The following is a 17,690-nucleotide window of genomic DNA, read 5'->3' as shown; positions in this document are numbered from 1 at the left end:
GATCTGGGGGAACTGGCTTGGCTATTTCCTGTATCTTCAGACTAGAAAAGAGCTCTATCTCTGGGCAGGATGTGGGAAAAACTTGCCTCAGTCACTATGTAACACTCCGTGTGCTTTTATTAACAGCTGTTTATAAAAGCTCCTGTTGCATGCTAAAAAAGAAAGTGCTGCTTGCTATTTTGCACAAATTTTTCAGTTTCATGAGTAATAATTAGGGAGAAAATACAGTAAGAATAATAGGAATTATGCACATTTTAGGTAGTTCTAACCATTTTACCTTCTCAAACACCAAAGTCCAACCCTCCTGATGGAAATGCAGATGGATTCAGTCAGCAAGTTCCACATGGAGGAAGCTTCTGGCTCGTACAGAAGTGAGCTAATACAGACTTCAGTGCATATTTCATTATAACAGATTATTTCAATGTTGGTTTACCTTAAACACATTTGCTAACCACCTGCCAGCACACATATTTGCACAATTTAAAAAAAATATTGAGTCTTTTCAGGAGACTTGCCACTACTCATTCCTTGGAGAGAAGGGCAGATCAACAGGCTGTGACCGCTGAAGGACAAAATCCAAGCCCTGTACAAGTCATTAGAGATTTCATCATTGGCCCCAGCTATGTCAAGATGACGTGAAACCTGCTCAAAGACAAACAGACCTGAAACAAAAGGAAGAAGCTGTAAAACATATACCAAACCAGTCTAACTAATTCACAAACTGAGTTATTTTGGAACCTTTTTATAACATATTCTTACCATTATTATTAAACTTACTTATTCTGGAAAAATACCTATAATAATACATAACTAAATAGTTGTATTATAGTCTCTGAAATCTAGATATCTTAATTAGTCATTTTTAATTCTCCTTTTTTTCACTAAATTCTCTGCATTTCCTATTGTTTCATGAAACATTTTTTGACACTTCATGAATTTTTTTTAGTATTTTTTCATTCTCCCTTGTGAAATTGAAAGTTAAATCAAATGAAGTCTATTAACACAATATCAGCATATTTCTGAGCAAAGTTAAGCAGGACTTTCAAAAACAGTCAAGGGAGAAAATGTTTGGATCTTTTTTTGCTGAGACTTCAACTTCTAAATCATGTGACATTTCTGACTTGAGAAGAAAGAAACCAGGCACTTTGTGTTCTTACACAGCAGTAGGTTTCCTGATAGTGTGACTTCCTCATTGTGAAATGCAAAACAAAGAGTTGAGACAACACAATGGCTGTTGTCTTTCACAGAGACAGTATTCCCCATTTCTGATGCCAGTCTAATTATTTCTAGGGAATGAAAAAATCTGTATTCATTAAAGGTATGTTGTTAGGCTGAGTCTATTCTTTGGTAGTTTATTCAGATTCAATCTCCCTACTAAATACCCTGTCCTGAGGGATTTCCAGACTCACAATCCATTAAATAAATTTTAACTTTTCTGCTACTAGCCACTGGCAGTTGCTTAGTGATATGGAAATGCTTCTGTTCTTTGGGCATCTCTGTTCTTGCTCAAGTAGAGGGTAAACTGAACCATTTAGGGTGTTTTCATGAATCCTAAATTATTCTCCCAAGCCTTCAGGCACTTTCCACTGTATGCTAACACCAGCCACCCAAGCACATACTTTATATACACTTCTTTATATAATCCTGTTGCAGTATCATGTTCTGTTCACTTAGACAGCTGGTCCCTCTGTCCAAGTGAAGGCCAACCTTGTAGCTTGTTGGATACATTAAAAAATAGGGCGGTGTGTTGTGAGAGTTGGTAGCACGGCTTACTGTCTTCCCATATCCCAAACCACTCTTTAAACAACTCAGATTAAGCTAAATGTAAAATAAAGCGCTCCTTTACAATATCCAAGAATATACATGATAGTGGCACAGCTAATGGAAGAGGCTGAAAAGAAAACCACACATACGCCAAAGATTTGCTCTTCTCTGGGTGCCAGCCCAGCTGGTAGGTCCATTGACCACACAGTTATCTAGATCATGATCCAGCTCATTCCTCAGCATACTGAAGAACCTCTAGGTAATACCCAGAGGAAGCGCAAGGCTGAGGATAATTCCACCCTTTGATACTCCGAAGTCACGTTGTTGAGTGTACCCAGATGGAATTTTCCTCATCACACCCACCTCTCTCCTCAGTGACATCCCTACCTCCATCAGGATGGCGTCGGAGCCTCCCTTACAGCAGATTACTGGCAGATCCCCCTGCTTTAAACCCACTCCTTCGTGCTTCCCCCAGCACAACCCCTTCCCCTCCAGTGAGGCTGCTTACGGTGCGTGTGCCAGCCCGGGAAACGTCCCAACCCCAGGGTTAAACTTCAGTGGTTTGAACCTTTTTCCGTAAGGACGCTCCTGCCCGGGGGCGTACCTTGGTGCCAGACACGCTCCCGCGCGTTGGATACGGATCACTGCTCCGCAAACACGCAGGTTTGCTTTCTGTCTGTCCCCACAGCGGAGCACGAAGCGCCCCCAACGCTGCCCCGTGCTCTGCGGCCAGGGCGGCGCCCGTGCAGGGAGAGCCCCGAGCCCAGGGCAATGTCGGGCTCGGCTTTCGGGCTCCCGCGGCAGCCGGTGCCGGGGGTCCCCGAGGGCGGCGCCGGGGGTCCCCGAGGGCGGCGCCGGGGGTCCCCGAGGGCGGCGCCGGGGGTCCCCGAGGGCCGGTCCCGCCGCCCAGGGAGAGCCGCCGGGGTCTCGCCCTGCAGCTCCGCCCAGCCCCGCCAGGGGGCGCCGCGCGCGGATGGGGGAGGGCGAGTCACGAGACGGCCGCAGCTGTTGCTGGCAGGCCCGGGCAGGATTCCGAGGAGGGGCGCGGCCATTGGCTGAAGGCGAGCACCGCGAGCGCTCCTATTGGTCGGTGGGAGCGGAAGGCGGGCCAAGAACGTCTTTAAATACGGCGGCCGAGGCCGGCGCCTTTTACTCTCCGAGTCGGGGAAGCAGCGGTAGCGAGCCGAGACCGCCAGCAGCCGAACGCCGCCGGGACATGCTCTCAGCCTGACTGACCGCAGGTGGCCGCCGCGCCCGGGACACGAATGAAGAAACAGCTGCTCCTCCTGTTCACGCACCGGGGACTCGTCAGCCGAGGGGGCCGCAGGGGGAAGCGTCGCCGAAAATGGCTTCGTTCAGCATCCGCGCCGCGCGTCCCGAGGACTGTCCCGACCTGCTGCGACTGATCAAGGTGCGGCGGGGCGGGGGGCAGCGCTGCCCGCGGCCGGAGCAAAACAAGCTGTTGCGCAAGGGCGGGGGGCGGGGAGAGGCCGCTCACAACCTCCTTCTCTTCCAGGAACTGGCGAAATACGAGGACATGGAGGACCAAGTGGTGCTAACTGAGAAAGGTATGGAGGCTGCAAGAGCTCACCCGGCTGGTGGCCGAGTGACAGCGCCTGTGGCTCAGGCGCGTGTGTGTTCTGCTTTTCTAGAGCTGCTTGAGGATGGTTTTGGCGAGCACCCTTTCTACCACTGTCTGGTTGCAGAAGTGCCAAAAGACCAGTGGTCGTCTGAAGGTGAGACTTCCTGGTACTTATTTTTGGACGCTAAATACACGGAAGCATCATTTGCTTAATATTAACAATTGTAGTTGAGGTTCCGCCAGTGGACTGGGATAGGAGAACTAGGTTAACTGGTAAAATTCAGTAATGTATAGTGATACTCTGCTGAAGTGGTTGCTAATCCTGGAAACATGGGAGATCAAGTATAACATAATGTGCTTGACTCCAATTATTAAATGGCTTTTCTTGTTTGACCCTGACTTACCTTTATGTAATTCTGTTGAATCACATTTTTTTCTTTAATTTGTCCCCAATCTTCAGGTTACAGTCTCTAGCTTCGCCATGTACATGGCCCTTCTGTGTACATGGATGGGCGGGGAGGTAACTAAAAGATCCGTTACACAATAAAGTAGATGATCATAATATGAGGTAAGGTCTACAGGGGCAAGTGCTGTTCCCAAACCTTTACCAAAGACACAGTAGATCACAGAAACGTGTTTGCACGCTTCTCTTACAGTATGTGCAGAGTGTTACAGCAGATGTAGTTAAAATACTCAGGATTTATGTTTGAGTGGGCTGTTGTTGGAAGAGTTGGTTTTTCTCTTCAGCCACACAGTTATAATTGAAGTTGCAGCTTTTACTTACCTTGACTTCCTGGTGCTGAAGGTAAAGAAGAATGTGATGCTCAGTGGAAGTGCTTGAAATGCTGCTGTAAAGGTGGCCTGTAAATAGGCCTTCTGGCACAGTAGTTACTGAGGAATATACATGGAAAGATAAGTGTTTTCCAGGGTTTGACAGGCTATACCTAAGGAAGCAGAGCTGGGGTAATCATCTAGATTGTGAGCTGCTGTCTGAGGTTCTTAATTCTCCCAAACTGGAAATGAATCAGGGTGTGCATTATTTTGTAGAAAAAGGCCATGTTAGCAGTTACTATGGCAGTGCTTTTGAGGATTTCAGTGTATGGACAGGGCAACTTTTTGTTTATTAGGCTGATACAAATTTGTCAGAACTTGTGTTCAACTGTGTGCTTATTTGCAAATTTCATTTTTAATTGTAACCTAGTATTTGCAAATGCCAGTCAAATGTCTGCATGTGCCAGAGAATCTGTATGTTTAAACATGCATGTAAAAGTTAATATTTTTACCTTTTAAATTCTGACTAGCTGAAGTTACATCCTTTGTTTCAGAAACATGCATTGTGGGCTTTGCCATGTATTACTTCACTTATGATCCATGGATTGGAAAACTGCTGTACCTTGAAGATTTTTATGTGATGGCTGAGTACAGAGGTACCTATTGCAGAATTAGATGAGCTGCTTCCTGCAAGGTTTCTGTAGATTTAAAACTTAGGTTTCTTGTTTCTTTGGTTTTTTAGGACTTGGTATTGGGTCAGAAATTCTGAAGAACTTGAGCCAGGTATGTCTAAGTGCTAAGTCTAAACAAGAATTGAAGGATGCAGCAGGACTCTAGACAGCTTAAAACATTGGCTAGAGTCTGCTAAACTGTGAGAAACACTGCAGTGACTGTTGGCATGAACTAGATGACTTGTTGGTGGTAGGCTGTTGCTGAGTCATCTGGCCAGCTGTCCCTGGGGCTGTCCCTGGGCACTGTGACCATGTGGCGTTGGCTTTGCAGGTGGCTGTGAAGTGCCGCTGCAGCAGCATGCACTTCCTCGTCGCAGAGTGGAACGAACCCTCCATCAGGTTCTACAAGAGAAGGGGCGCCTCTGATCTGTCCACTGAGGAGGGCTGGAGGCTCTTCAAGATTGATAAAGAGTATCTCTTGAAGATGGCAGCAGAAGAGTGAGAGATTATTCCAGCAAATAAATTCTTTCTGCGAATATATGTGCTCTCTGAATAAACTCCTTCTTGCTTTCTGTGTATGTACAGTTTGTAGTGGAATAAAGTAGTGTGGATGCTAATAATGACAGTGCAGGTGTGGTCATAGAGTAATGGTACTGTGATCTGGAGCTGAGGCATCTGAAGTTCAGTATGTGCTTGTGTGCATCCTATACCAGTGTGGGCTTGTAATCCTTGTATATGGAAACTTCATTCTTGTAAGTGTCATTCAAATGTGTACAATGTACACACTGGTAGGGTTTGTTTTAATTATTGCCTTTTATAAAAATAAAATAGTGTTTTCACTTAATGGCAGTAGTTTTTACTTTAATTCTCACGTGAAGTTTTCCGTCAAATAACATGCAGATTAATAAAAGACTGAATTGACTTCAACCTTCCAACAAGTGAAAAGTGAAGTGATTTACCATGATCCTGGTGGGATAAAAGTGTACTTAGGTGCCTTTGGGGCCTGGTGGCGCCTGAGTAGGGCATCCCAGCCTTGTGATCTATAGGTACAGTTGGAGTCCCTAAATTAGGTTGCTGCTCTCTGGACAGCTGTTCCAGAAAGTCTGGAGCTTAGGCCTTCACTTGTCTGCTGAGTACCTCAGCTGGAATGGTGTAGCCTTGAAGGGAGAGAGGCATTCTGGTGTGGTTTCAAGGCCTAAGTAACAAAAGTTGGTTCTGACTGGTCACATGAAATGAAAGTATATTTACAAACCACACAAAAAAAGCTCCCTTATGTGATTCTTAAACCACCAAACTCGAACGCATTTGGTGGTGTGTGTTTCTAATTGTGATTTCAGGTCAGGCTCAGCATTTATGCTGAGCTGTAAGTGCTGTGTAAAGCAATAAGAAACCAGCCCTGTGTGTTTAAGTGTTTGCACAGTAGCAGATTAAAACAATGCTGGTCATCATGTCTTTGAGACAAATTAACAAATTTGCAGTACTGTGCCCTTCTCATTAGCTGGTGAAAGTGGATGCATGCAAACTTTGTGTTGCTTTCCTCCTGCTCTCTGGCGAGCCTGCAATAAAAGGCTTTTTTTGGCCAGCACTGCTTTCACTTCAAAGAAAGGAAAGAGACTTAGCTGCCTTGTAACATAAACTGGTTTAAATAAAACAAGGTTTTAAACCCGTTGGTCACTGCATAAATTGTCACATATTTCCTTATCCTAGAGAGCGGTGAGTAGTGACTGCTTCAGCCATGGGAGATGCTGAACTAACTGTAAGAATAAGCTATCACTCTGCCCACGGCCAACAGAGAGCTGTGCATGAAACTGTTCTTATTTTCTGTTTTGTTTTTGGTTTTAGCTGATGTGTAGTCAGCAGTGTGCCAGCTCTGCCCAGGTGTGAGGTTTGGCTGTCAGCTGTTGCTTTGAGAGTGAGAACACTAATAAAAATACAGGAGCTTCTGGAAGACAGCAGAAGGTAGCTCTTCCTTGGGAGTGTTGGTGGACAAGCTCAACATGGTCTTGGCGATCTGCACTCGCAGCCCAGAAAACCAACCATGTCCTGGGCTGCTTCCAAAGCCTTGTGGGCAGCAGGTCAAGGGAGGGGGCTCTGCCCCTCTGCTCCACTCTGGTAAGACCCACCTGGAGTGCTGCATCCAGCCCTGGGGTCCCCAACATCAGAAAGACGTGGGCTTGCTGGAGTGAGTCAAGAGGAGGCCATGAAGATGATCAGGGCACTGGAACACCTCTCCCATGAACACAGACTGAAAGAGTTGGAGCTTCTCAGCCTGGAGAAGAAAAGGCTTCAGGGACACCCAGCAGTTTTCCAGTATCTAAAGGGGCTACAGAAAGCTGGAGAGGAACTTTTTACAGGGGCAAGAGGGCTTTAAGCTGTAGGAGGACAGGTTTAGACTAGCTAGTAAGAAGAAATTTTTACTGTGAGGGTGGTGAGGCACTGGAATGGATTGCCCAGAGTTGTGGATGTCTCATCCCTGGAAGCATTCAAGGCCGGGCTGAATGAGGCTTTGAGCATCCTGGTTTAGTGGGTGACATCCCTGACCATGGTGGAGGTTGGAAGGAAATGGTCTTTGAGATCCCTTCTTAAGCCAAACCATCCTATGTTTCTGTGATATGGTTCTGATGCTTATCTGGACTAACTCCACCTGGACTGAGAATGGAATCTGTCACAAAAATTACCTTGACTGAATAGGTCAGGTTCTGCATAAGAAACATCCATTTCCAGGCCTGCCCCTGTCTGTCCAGCACCACAGCTGCTGTGGCAGCATTCATACCACACACAACAGCCCGGGGCTCAATCCCCCTCCTACCCAAGGACAGTGGAAATCTTTTTTTCTTGCTTGGCCAAAGTCTAAATGCCAGTCTACAAACCTCCCTATCCTTGCTGAGCCTGTACTCTTCTGGAATTCAGCAGGCCAGAGGAAGTGAGAACAAGCATACCCAAGGAACCAGCCCAAGAGCTGGTGATGGAGGCAGAATGGGGAAGAGGAGATGGTCTCTAGCAGTTCTCACTGAGCATCAGGGTGTTGTATCTTCTCCTTGGTGAAGATGTACTCACTTCGCTGGTTACTCTGTGAGCTATATTAACCTCCTCATCATCTCATCTCAATCTCATCTCAATACCTACTGCATCTCAGTCCTAGTGCAACCTGTTTTGAAGTTATTTTAAGCTTATCCTTCTGGCTCCATTTATCAGACCAGAAGGTGATTGCTAGTAGAGCAAGAGTGTTTTTATTTTGAAATTAACAGTTCATTAGATATCTAGGGCAGGCCTGCTTAAATCTCAGGCCCCAGACTTCTGGAGCACAATAAAGCTATCAAAGCTGCATGACTGGATGGAACAAGCTAACTAATTAAGCATTATAATTAGGAAAGTAAGCAGCTTAGTCAAATTTTCAATCAATTTAAAATTGTTTATCATATCTTGTTCATCTTCTGCCAATATGGCTTACCATTGCATTTTCTAAACAAATTCTGATGGAATGGATTCTCAGGGATTCACAGAAAACAAGTGAGGCAATGCTAGAAGAGAAGACCTTTTCTAGCCAATGGGGATAATTTTAAACATTCACACGTGAAAGAAACACAAGGTCCAACCTATCAGATATTACTTTTGCTGAGATCCTACTAAGAGGAAGGGTTTTTAAAACCAGCAGAAGTATTCTCACAGTTTTGGTAAGAGTCTCCAACAGCAATGTGGCAATGCTGTGGGTTAAGAAAAGACCAATTTTAAATTCCCTCAATAACTTTTTCTCAAACTACGGGAGGACCAAAGTGATTCTGGAACTAAAACTTAGACATACAACACAGCGTTTTCTGTGGCTTTAGGTGCTGGAGAAACCTCAGCTGGTGTGATTTTCCTCGGTGCCAGGAAATCACACCGCCAAGCCGAGTGCCAGCGCTTGATGGAGCTGAGCGATACCAGCTGCCTTTGAGCTGGTCGCCGGTGTCCCAGCAGCGGGAGCCCATCGCAGCAGAGGCACAGGGCTGGCCTGCAGGTCAGCCAGAGCTGCGCAATCCCCTGCAGCAGCGAGCCTGCCTCCGGGGAAAGCTTGGGGAGCGAGTGCTACCAGCGCTGATAACATCTCCAGGGAGCCGAGGTGCAAAGCTCCTCCTCGCTCTCCCTCTCAAACTCATGCCCCGGGAAGTTCTCACGCTGATCCAGCCAGCGGGACATTTCGCAATGGCAGAGTTTCCACATTCCCATCGGGCGGGCACAGAAGGGTGGCCTTGGCCAAACCCGCGGCCGGAGGATGCGTCAGGACCATCCCGGCTGCGAGCGGAGGGAGCTCCGGGCTCGCCGCCCCCTCTCGCTTTTCCTGTTCACAGGCTCCTGCACAATGAGCCGAGCCGTAGCCATAGCGACGGCATGGAGGGAGGCTTGTTTTGTCTACATAAGTTAAAACAAAATATATGTGAGGAAAACAAGCCTTCCCCCTCCCCTCTTCTTGTAAAGAGACTTCGCTGTCGATGTAATTCGAAAAGCCCATGCAAACTTTTCCTCCGAAAAAGCGTCTGGGCGCTTTACCGCACTCCTGCGCGGTGTTTTGTCTTGGGGGAGTCGCTGTCCTGGCCCACTGTCAGCTCGGGGCAAACACCAGCTCCGTACGGAGCGGCACCCGGGAGAGCTCGGCCTAATTCCCGCCGGGCAGCCCTGCCTCGGGCTGGATGCCGGCCCAGGGGTGTGTGTCGTGCCTCACTTCCAGCTGACCAGAAGCTTTATTTCCTTCGGCTTGTCCGAGCTTCTCCTCCCGGGGCCCGCTCCCCTGGGCTGTCCCTCAGGGAGCCGGAGCTGAGCTCCGCAGCTCACACGGACTGACGGGGACCGCCGAGGGACCAAACCTGCGGCTTAAATAATTCACCTCACGCAATGGACTCTGCTGTGCCCGGTTGTTCTGCTTGCCTGGGCAGGATTGCCTAATTGTTCGGGTTTTTTTAACTCGGGTTTCAGAGAAGTGGCTGCAGTTTAAAGGGAGGCCTCAGCTGCCGTCCGAAGCCGAGCAGCAAAGCAGCGCCATGCCTGCTGCTAATGTTTAATCTCGCTGCAAACTCAAAGCAGGCTCTAAATCAATCTAGGCAAGATTCCCTCCCAGGACTCTTTCTTCTCTCACCAAGACCTGGCTAATTTTTTTTTTTGCGTTCCAGATGTTTTTTGGTAAATACAACCTTGATGGAGGGCTTCAGAACCCATCAGGAGCTCAGACTTGTCCCCACAGGGAGCTCACGGAGGAGAGGGTGTGAGGCTGGCCAGGGTGGATGTGGGCTCTGGGGCACAGCCCAACACCAGTGTGGCACTGGGAGATGCACCTCTCCCGACCCTCAGGCCTTGCCCTGCTGAGCTCTGCCTTTTTCTTCGATCAGACACACTCTGTGTTTGATAACAGAATAAAGCAAAGGAACACACCTCAGTTAAAAATAGTGACTGAGGGGGAAGAAACTCCATCTTCAAACCAGTTTCAGTTTCATTTCACAGAAATGAAACTCCAGGCCAAAGCAAGAGACAAAAAGCCCCAGGGGATAATTAGATTGTGAGGATGGAAAACAAACACCCTGTTCAGAAACTGCTCTCAGGTAAATAGTTCTGTTTATTTGTCTTTCAAACTTTGCGTATTTTGATTGTTGATATTAGCAGGTGTCAGACGGTCACATCAACTCACAGGAAAAAGGAACCTTCATATTCTTGAACCGTTTCCCATCTCCACTAGAACAGACTAAAAATAACATGCTTTAGTAAGACAAAGCCATGTGCCCGTCCTCTCCTGTAAGTTTGCTGTACATCATGATGAGATAGCTTTACATCTAACAAATCACCTCCCAGGAACCCACTGTGGAGGGATGGGAGACGGATCCCTGAAATTCCTACTGGAAACTTTCCTCCACACAGGAAAAAATATGAGAGAGACAGTATCTTTCCACATGAAAGCCCATCAGTGTTTCCAAGTAACTGGATATTGCAGTGTTATTTTCAAAGCACACTGATAAAACTGTAGGGTGAGACTTTGGAAAGCTGGTTACTATAATTGGATACCCAGATACCACTGTGGAGGTACCTTTGAACAGATTTTATTGCTCTCATCATGAGCAAACTCCAGTCTGGGCTGTCTGTGATGTCTCTGAACTTCCAGATTTGGCCCACTTGAGTCACTGACACACAAACACCACCGCACACCTTGTGCGGGAGGAAACAAGACTCGTCGTTTTGGTCTGTAGTCTCGTGCCTTTTGCAATCAGCTCACATGATGGGATTTGGGTTTCTCCCCCAGCCAGCTTCCTGCCATGGCCTAGCACAAATGTACACAAACATTTCCAGCCACAGCCTCGATGTGTTTTAGCTACAGTTGCAGGTACACGTCTTTTTCAGAGTTAACATACAGGAATGGATCAAACTCTGCATCCACCACTCCTAGAGGTCATAACCTCCTTACAGGGGTGTAGCTTTGCCACTGGAGCAGAAAATGTAAATTAAAAAGGAGGCAGGAGAAGAGATCTGCAGCACTGAAGGAGGCCCGGTGCAGGGGCTGACCACAGCCTGCCACAGGAAGCCACACACCCAACAGAGGAAGCAGCATCAAGGGACATAGTTCAGGTTTTTTCTTTCCAGATAATGTAATCATAACAAACTGTAAGACTTATTTCACAAAATCAAAAGTCTGAGAGGCAAATTCTTGGGATACATTAATAATTTCTGGATTATTTTTACCTCCCATTGATGTTATTAGCCATAACTTAATGGATTAGCAAGTACTAATTTTGGATTTGGTGGTGCAGGAGCAGGAACTATTCGTTTGCTGAAGAGCAACAGGCAGAACTGGCAGATGGAGGCAGCAACAAGCCCTAGGATCAAAGAAATAACACTTCATTAATCCAGTTTTAAACAAAAACAAAACTAGCTGAAAATTTGAGGGATAGTGGCTATTCTTTAGCCAGGCAAGAAAGCACACCCTCTTTATGTAACTACATATCTCTGAAAGCTGTAAAGCTGCCAGACTGTAAAACAGGGTGGTAAACCAAAGTCCACTGCATTACAAAGTACAGCTGGTCCAAATGACAGTGAAGTCAGGACAAGGCTAAAGAATCCCATAGGAAAACAAAAATAAATTACGTAAGCAAATATTCAGGATTTATAGGCATGAGTTGATTACCTTCTCAGCACAAAGTAATGAAATTATGCTGGATTTGCATACTGGATTTGCCATCACCACAATTTGAAATTTGATGACAGAAGTCCTGCAGGGACTCAGAGCCTCAGAGCTCCTTTACTTGCCATTTGGGCTTGGTATCAGCAAGCTATTTTCTGCTGTTAAAAGCCAAAGCACTTTTCACCCCCACAGCTCAACACAGTCAGACAGCCCTGCATCACTCCTAGGCAGGGCCAGGTTTACTTCTAGGCACCCAGAGCACTTTGGGGCTCCCATTACACAGGCTTACATCTTGCTTCTCAGCTAAGGTATTTTCTGCAAAAGTGAAAGGTCCTTTTTCACAGGTCTAAAAGCAAATGGAAGTGTAGAGGAGGACATGACATTATCTCCTGTTTGTTCTTAAAGAAACTGTTGAGCCTTTTGGATCCAAGCAGTGATGGTCCTTTCATTTAAGTTATAAAGCATTAGGTGCTCCTGTTTACAGAAGTAAAGAATATAAATCAAATATAAATGCACCTCAGGCACATGCAGCTTGCAATAAAAGGTTTTGAAGCACCAGCATGCTGTAGGCTGTGCTGGGACAGCCCTCACCCCTTGCCAGAGAGCAGACACAGTCCCTCAGCTAACTGGGCTGACGTGCAAAACTCCAGCACCATGGGGACAGTGGCACTTGTAGCTGCTCCTTCTCTTTCATTACCTTTTCCAAGCTCAACCATGGTGGCTTTACTTTACACAGCTCTGAATAGAACCAAGCTCATCACAGGTGCTGCAGGATGTTTCAGAGGAGTTTCTGTGGGAGCTGGCACAGAACAGAGGGGCATGGAGGTGTCCCTGAGCCACTGGAAGCTCTCAACCCCTTGGTGCCCAAGCACTTGCTCTGTGCTGAAGGTTGCACTCCACAGGAGAGACAGATGCCTGGGGAAATGACCACGGACAACTCCAAGTCTCAAATCCTCCTAGTCTTGTTTCTGGTGATACTGCAGCCAGCAAAACCTGCCTGGCTGCAGCGTGGGGGACACCTGCAGGCTCAGCACCTGCCAACACACACGCATGGACACACACCATGGCAGCCAATGCCAAGACTGTGCCCTTTTCCAGGAAGGCTGAGGCCAGCAGTCTCATGATACGGCAAACAGTGCTTTTTCATCATGAGACCCGGGAGAGCCCGGGTTTGTGTGAGGCAGCTGCTCTGCAGCAGGGCTGAGCTGGGGCAGTCGGGATTTACTGCTGCTGGGACACCACAGCCAGCATCACAGCTGTGGTCTCAGTGTGGCCCATGGTGGAAGGATGATGGAGGAGAAACCCGCTGAGGTAAACACGGGCAGACATGGGAAACAAGTGTGGGTTCATCCCTCCCCAGGCTTTTGGGCATGCCAAGGGCAGAGGAGGGCTGGCAGTGGGTCTGCTCTGCTGCTGGGCCCCCTCAGCAGCTACTCTGCATCACAGGGAAAGGAGGCTCAAACTTCTCCTTCAGACAGGGAAGTGCCTTTTCTGAGGAGGCTTTTGGAGTGGAACGTGACCGGCCAGGGGTGCATTATGGTGCTGTGGGTAGCAGCACACTTGGCTGCCTGTCTCACAGGCCACGTCCCAGCACACTGGGCAAAACATACACCGAGTTTTATAAGTGAAGAAATACAGTGCCCTGCGGTGAAGCAGCAAGTGTTCCCAAAAACAGCTTTTTGCAATGCAGCTGGCATGAAACATCAATACTTTTTCCAGAGAGTCTCTTTTACCAGAATACTGCAAACTCAGCCACCACCCCAGGCCAGGCAAGTACAGCCAGGATGATGTACGGGGCTGATTTCAAATCAGCCTTCCCTGTGACACCTGAGACCAGCCTCCATGGACGTCCAGCAGAGCTGACACCATTAACTAAATCCCCATTTTTTCAGAGTAGTTTATTTAATCACACAGTCTCAAAGTTATGTGTGACTCACATCACGTGTGAGTGAGCGCACGTATGTGAGTTCCTCTTCTTCTGCCCCATTAAAGCCATAGTTAAAAGACTTTTCCCACAAACATATAGTGGAGTTTGTCCTCATTCACAGCAAATAGAGTTAGTACCTGAGTGATAATGTGCATAAACAGTACATGAGTTGCACCTGATCATGATAAGGGTTTTTTTGAGTATTTTCCACTAAAGGTGTGGCACTGAACTTCTAAGGCTTGTGTCCAGCTGTGGGATGAGTGGGAATACAGTGGGCTGGGTGAAAATCTGGCTGAAGAACAGGGGTCAGAGGGTTGTAGTGAATGGGGCTACATGTAATTGGTCACCAGTGGTGCTCCTCAGGGCTCAGCTCTAGGGCCAGTTCTGTTCAATATTTGGATAAAAGGAGGCTGAGAGGCAATCTCATTGCTCTCCTGGGGAGAGGGAGGTGATGATCTCCTCTCCCTGGGATCCTGTGATGGGGTGTGTGGGAATGGTTCAAAGCTGCATCATCAGAGGAGGTTCAGACTGGACATTAGTAACCTCTTTAGCAAGAGGGTGGTCAAACTCTGGAACAGGCTTCCTAGAGAGGTGGTCAATGGCCCAAGACTGTCAGTGTTTAAGAGGCATTTGGACAACGCCCTTAATAATCTGCTTTGACTTTGACCAACCTGAAGTGATCAGGCTGTTGGACTAGATCTTCTTTGTAGGTCCTTTCAACTGAAACAGTTCTATTCTCTTCTGTATCACAAGAAAGTCTACAGAAAGTGCGTTGAAGACACTAAACACTGCATTTCTATATAAAATAATTTATGCTAAGTGTTATATTCTTGAGACAACTGTATGACTAGAGAATTTTAAATAAGAGACTGTTACAACCACCAATAAGAAGTGTGTACCACACCCTCTGTTTTGGAAATTGCTGCCCATTGCAGCCAAGTGCCATGTTTTGCGTCCTTTGTCCAGCCAAAAAATACATGCACCACCAGAAACCCCAGAGTGTCCCTGACTCTGTCCCAGCCTGTGTCCCAGCAGCGTGGTCTGGTGACTGGTCCCCACAGCAAGGACTGGCAGCCCAGGCTGGTACCTGCTGGCTCCCTCCCTGGAGGTGTTACAGGGGGTTTGGCATGGCAGGAGAGCCCCAAATCCCACGGAGTCCTGTGGTGGGGCTGACTAATGGCTGAGCCATGTCTCCAGTGCAATGAGCCCATCTCCTCTCTTTTCCTGGAGGGCAGTGTCTGGGTGTCATTTGGGCTTCTTCCCATGCCTTTTATTTTGTGAAAAAGGCAGGAGGTTCTGTGGTCCTCTGGGCTGTCTGTGTCACCTGATGTGTGGGTGTGTGGGCTCAGCATCATCTTGGGACCGCCCTCCTTGAGCCACCTCCTCCTGAGAGGGCTCGGTGCAGCCAGACCCCTTGAGCTCACACCAGCACTGCCACAACACCTCCTGCAACTGAACTCTGAAAATTCCAGTTGAGCACCCAACACCTGCCAGTTTCTCTTTAGTCAGAGGCACTGCAACACTTGGTTTTATCTGTCCTTCCCTGCCTGTGACAACCCCTCATCCCACTGACTCATCTGAAGGTAAGTAGTGCCCAGGTAACTTGGCGCTCAGCAGGAAACCCTCGCCTCTGCTGTGCCTGATCAAATGTAACCTTCAAAAATGCACCAGGGGAAACATTTGGTGCACCTCTCCAGCAAAGTTGTTTAATTACATTTATCACTTCAAAACCACCACTGCACTGGGATTATCATATGACATATTGGTTGTGTCTACTCATGTTTTCAGTAAGATAACGTGAGTTTGGGCTTGTTAATCTATAAAGAGAATTAGGGCACTGTAATGGCACAGGTTGGAAAGGGCCTGATAACTTCTTTGTTATAAATACAATTTTGCTTGTTGATTTCCTTCCCTTTTTTAGGACAAATGAAATAGATCGGATGAATAAATCAGCGCCTAAATCTCCATCCCAGAAGCAAGGACCCCTTTTGATTGCCTTGCTACAAGTAACTTGTTCTCTATGAAATTTAATTAAAATCTCACATTAATTTCCTTTTCCTGAAGTTTAAATGTATAAACATCAAAATGTTTAAAGAATATATCACCTAGAGCAGTCAAAATAAAACGAATTATGAAATACAACAAGACTTTGGCTTTACTGTAGAACCTTGAGTGAAATCAGGGCTGGGAGGGCTGTGTCAGTGGGTGCCTTCCCACCTCCAGCTTTGTGCATCCTGGAAAAATGGGTTTACCTCTTACACAGCTGGAAGTCCCCCACAAAAATGTCCCCTAAGCCTTAACCTGGGAAGGAATGACCCCCTCCAACTGTACTGCTGAGGTGGGAGTGGGAAAGGGGAGAAAGGAGAAAGGGATTGGTAAAAACCCAATAATCCTTACTAGAGAGGGGAGAAAATCAACAATGGAGAGCATGCATAAAAAATTCACTGTAGGTTTTCACTGTGCCCTTTTCAAATCATAGTGCACACATTTGCTCACTCTTGTTTTGATGTGGTTTTTTGTGTTGGTTTTTTTTGGTTTGTTTGTTATGATCCTGTGTTCACTGTGGAGGGCAGGTCAGGTTTGAGGAGCTCACCTGGCTCAATGTACCACAATGTTCCCCCAGCCAGGACAGCTGTCTCCTGTAGCTGCCTTCACGTGAGCAGGAAACTGGATGTTAGAAAAACAAACATGATGCAAACCTCTTCATAAATAAACACTCCTAACCTTGAATAGGTCCCTGTTATGCAAGGCCCACCAACACCCGTTCAGGGTGTAGGGCACCAGAAGTGCTGCAAAGCTGCTGTTTCCAGGATTTTAGGGACAGCCACCGGGATCTGCAGCCTCCCACAAGGGGGGAGAGGCTGCTGCTGGGCCAGTGTGGGGAGACAAACTGCAGGCATCTGTGCCAGCACTGGGTGATGGGGGACATCACCCATGGCCACACATACCATTTGGGAAGGAATAAGGGTTTCAGGAGCACCAGGAGTGCTCCAGACATGCTGGTGCACAGCTGTGGTCCCCTGTACTGGGTAAGATGTGGCCACAGGGTCAGCACAGCCACCACTGCTAAAAATTAACATGGCTGAAAACCTTGATGTTTAAAATAAATTACATTTTAAAAAAGAGTGAGCCCATTGTTTTCCAGGTCTCAAAATAGTAATTGACCATGTTTTAAGGAAACACTGTTCCAAAATCCCGAAGTGATAAAAGCTGCTAGTGATAACCATGTATGAGGAGCTTGAGCATCTGTATATGAGAAACCTTGAAAGCAGGGATGATGAGGTGCCAGAATTCTTCAAGAAGATTACTGAGGTGAGAGAAGTGTAAGGAAGATCTCAGCAGGACCCCCAGGCCAGGGAGGTGCTCTGGGCAAAGCCAGGAAAGTCCACCAGAGAGAGGGGTCACAAACACAAGACAAAAAAGAGAGAAAACAAGTTGTTGCAGAGATTTAAGGCAACAATCAAGTATGAAAGCATTACAGAATCTTCTGCCTAGGAACCCCACCACTCAGATCCTGCATGGATCAGAAAGAGTCCCACTTTTCCAGTCAGAAAGGATGTTGCAGAACTCTCCTGTTCTCCAGGAGAATCCCTGTGGGACTGGCAGGTGAACCAGACAGGTGTCACAATGCTCTTCAGCCTTCCTGCAGGCAGAGCACTTTCAGCTGCAGGCAGAGAGTGGAGAATTCTTGTGCAAATAAAACTGCTCCTCTTATTCATTTCACTCCACAAGGAAAATACAAACATATAGGAAGTCCCACGGGACTACTAATTAACATTACCACTTCACACCTCCTTTGCAGTTATGATTTTATTTATTGCAGTTTACTTACAAGTG

At 47.1% G+C, this 17,690-nt stretch overlaps 3 protein-coding genes and 1 long non-coding RNA gene across 12 annotated transcripts in view; 2 read left to right on the top strand and 2 right to left on the bottom strand.

The window, feature by feature from the left end:
* ACOT9 (acyl-CoA thioesterase 9) overlaps positions 1–2,710 on the bottom strand; it is a 29,087-nt gene extending 26,377 nt beyond the window's left edge. For 4 of the 8 annotated variants that reach the window (XM_023918498.2, XM_086879886.1, XM_023918499.2 and 1 more), the window contains exons 1-2: positions 2,369–2,586; positions 278–662 (exon numbers count right to left, since the gene is read on the bottom strand). In XM_023918498.2, the coding sequence (XP_023774266.1) occupies positions 278–345 (68 nt within the window). In that variant the 5' untranslated portion in view covers positions 346–662; positions 2,369–2,586. Of the gene's footprint in view, positions 1–277; positions 663–2,272; positions 2,324–2,368 lie in introns of those variants that run through there. The other 4 variants (XM_086879882.1, XM_086879899.1, XM_086879887.1 and 1 more) reach the window with 4 other exon arrangements.
* Positions 2,655–5,632, top strand: SAT1 (spermidine/spermine N1-acetyltransferase 1). 2 transcript variants are annotated; one of them, XM_023918504.2, is made up of 6 exons: positions 2,655–3,175; positions 3,281–3,332; positions 3,417–3,500; positions 4,672–4,773; positions 4,860–4,900; positions 5,120–5,632. In XM_023918504.2, exons 1-6 carry the CDS (start codon positions 3,110–3,112, stop codon positions 5,288–5,290), a joined length of 516 nt encoding a protein of 171 aa, XP_023774272.1. In that variant the 5' UTR covers positions 2,655–3,109; the 3' UTR covers positions 5,291–5,632. The 2 variants fall into 2 exon arrangements, with proteins under 2 accessions (XP_023774272.1, XP_023774271.1); XM_023918503.2 differs by having other exon boundaries at positions 3,281–3,500.
* Positions 5,633–10,356: 4,724 nt separating this feature from the next.
* Positions 10,357–17,690, bottom strand: part of APOO (apolipoprotein O) — a 42,120-nt gene continuing 34,786 nt past the window's right edge. Inside the window, exon 9 of the mRNA XM_086879905.1 lies at positions 10,357–11,621. The gene's annotated coding sequence lies outside the window, so the exon portion shown is untranslated. The remainder of the gene's footprint in view (positions 11,622–17,690) is intronic.
* Positions 11,621–15,995, top strand: LOC147653965 (uncharacterized). The gene is made up of 2 exons (XR_015284136.1): positions 11,621–15,436; positions 15,775–15,995. It is a non-coding gene; the product is annotated as an uncharacterized LOC147653965 (long non-coding RNA).

The sequence above is a fragment of the Cyanistes caeruleus genome, chromosome 3 (assembly GCF_971803275.1).
Source record: "Cyanistes caeruleus chromosome 3, bCyaCae1.hap1.1, whole genome shotgun sequence".
In the NCBI taxonomy this organism is placed as follows: domain Eukaryota; kingdom Metazoa; phylum Chordata; class Aves; order Passeriformes; family Paridae; genus Cyanistes; species Cyanistes caeruleus.
The sequence above is the reverse complement of the archived record's forward strand: the minus strand, read 5'-3'. Positions and strand labels throughout refer to the sequence as shown.

Bases quoted from the DNA above. Each gene is read 5' to 3' on its own strand.
- SAT1 (XM_023918503.2), top strand. From the start codon at position 3,110: ATGGCTTCGTTCAGCATCCGCGCCGCGCGTCCCGAGGACTGTCCCGAC. The intron at 3,176-3,280 runs GTGCGGCGGGGC...CTTCTCTTCCAG, and splicing joins ACCTGCTGCGACTGATCAAG to GAACTGGCGAAATACGAGGA. The intron at 4,774-4,859 runs GTACCTATTGCA...TTGGTTTTTTAG, and splicing joins TGTGATGGCTGAGTACAGAG to GACTTGGTATTGGGTCAGAA.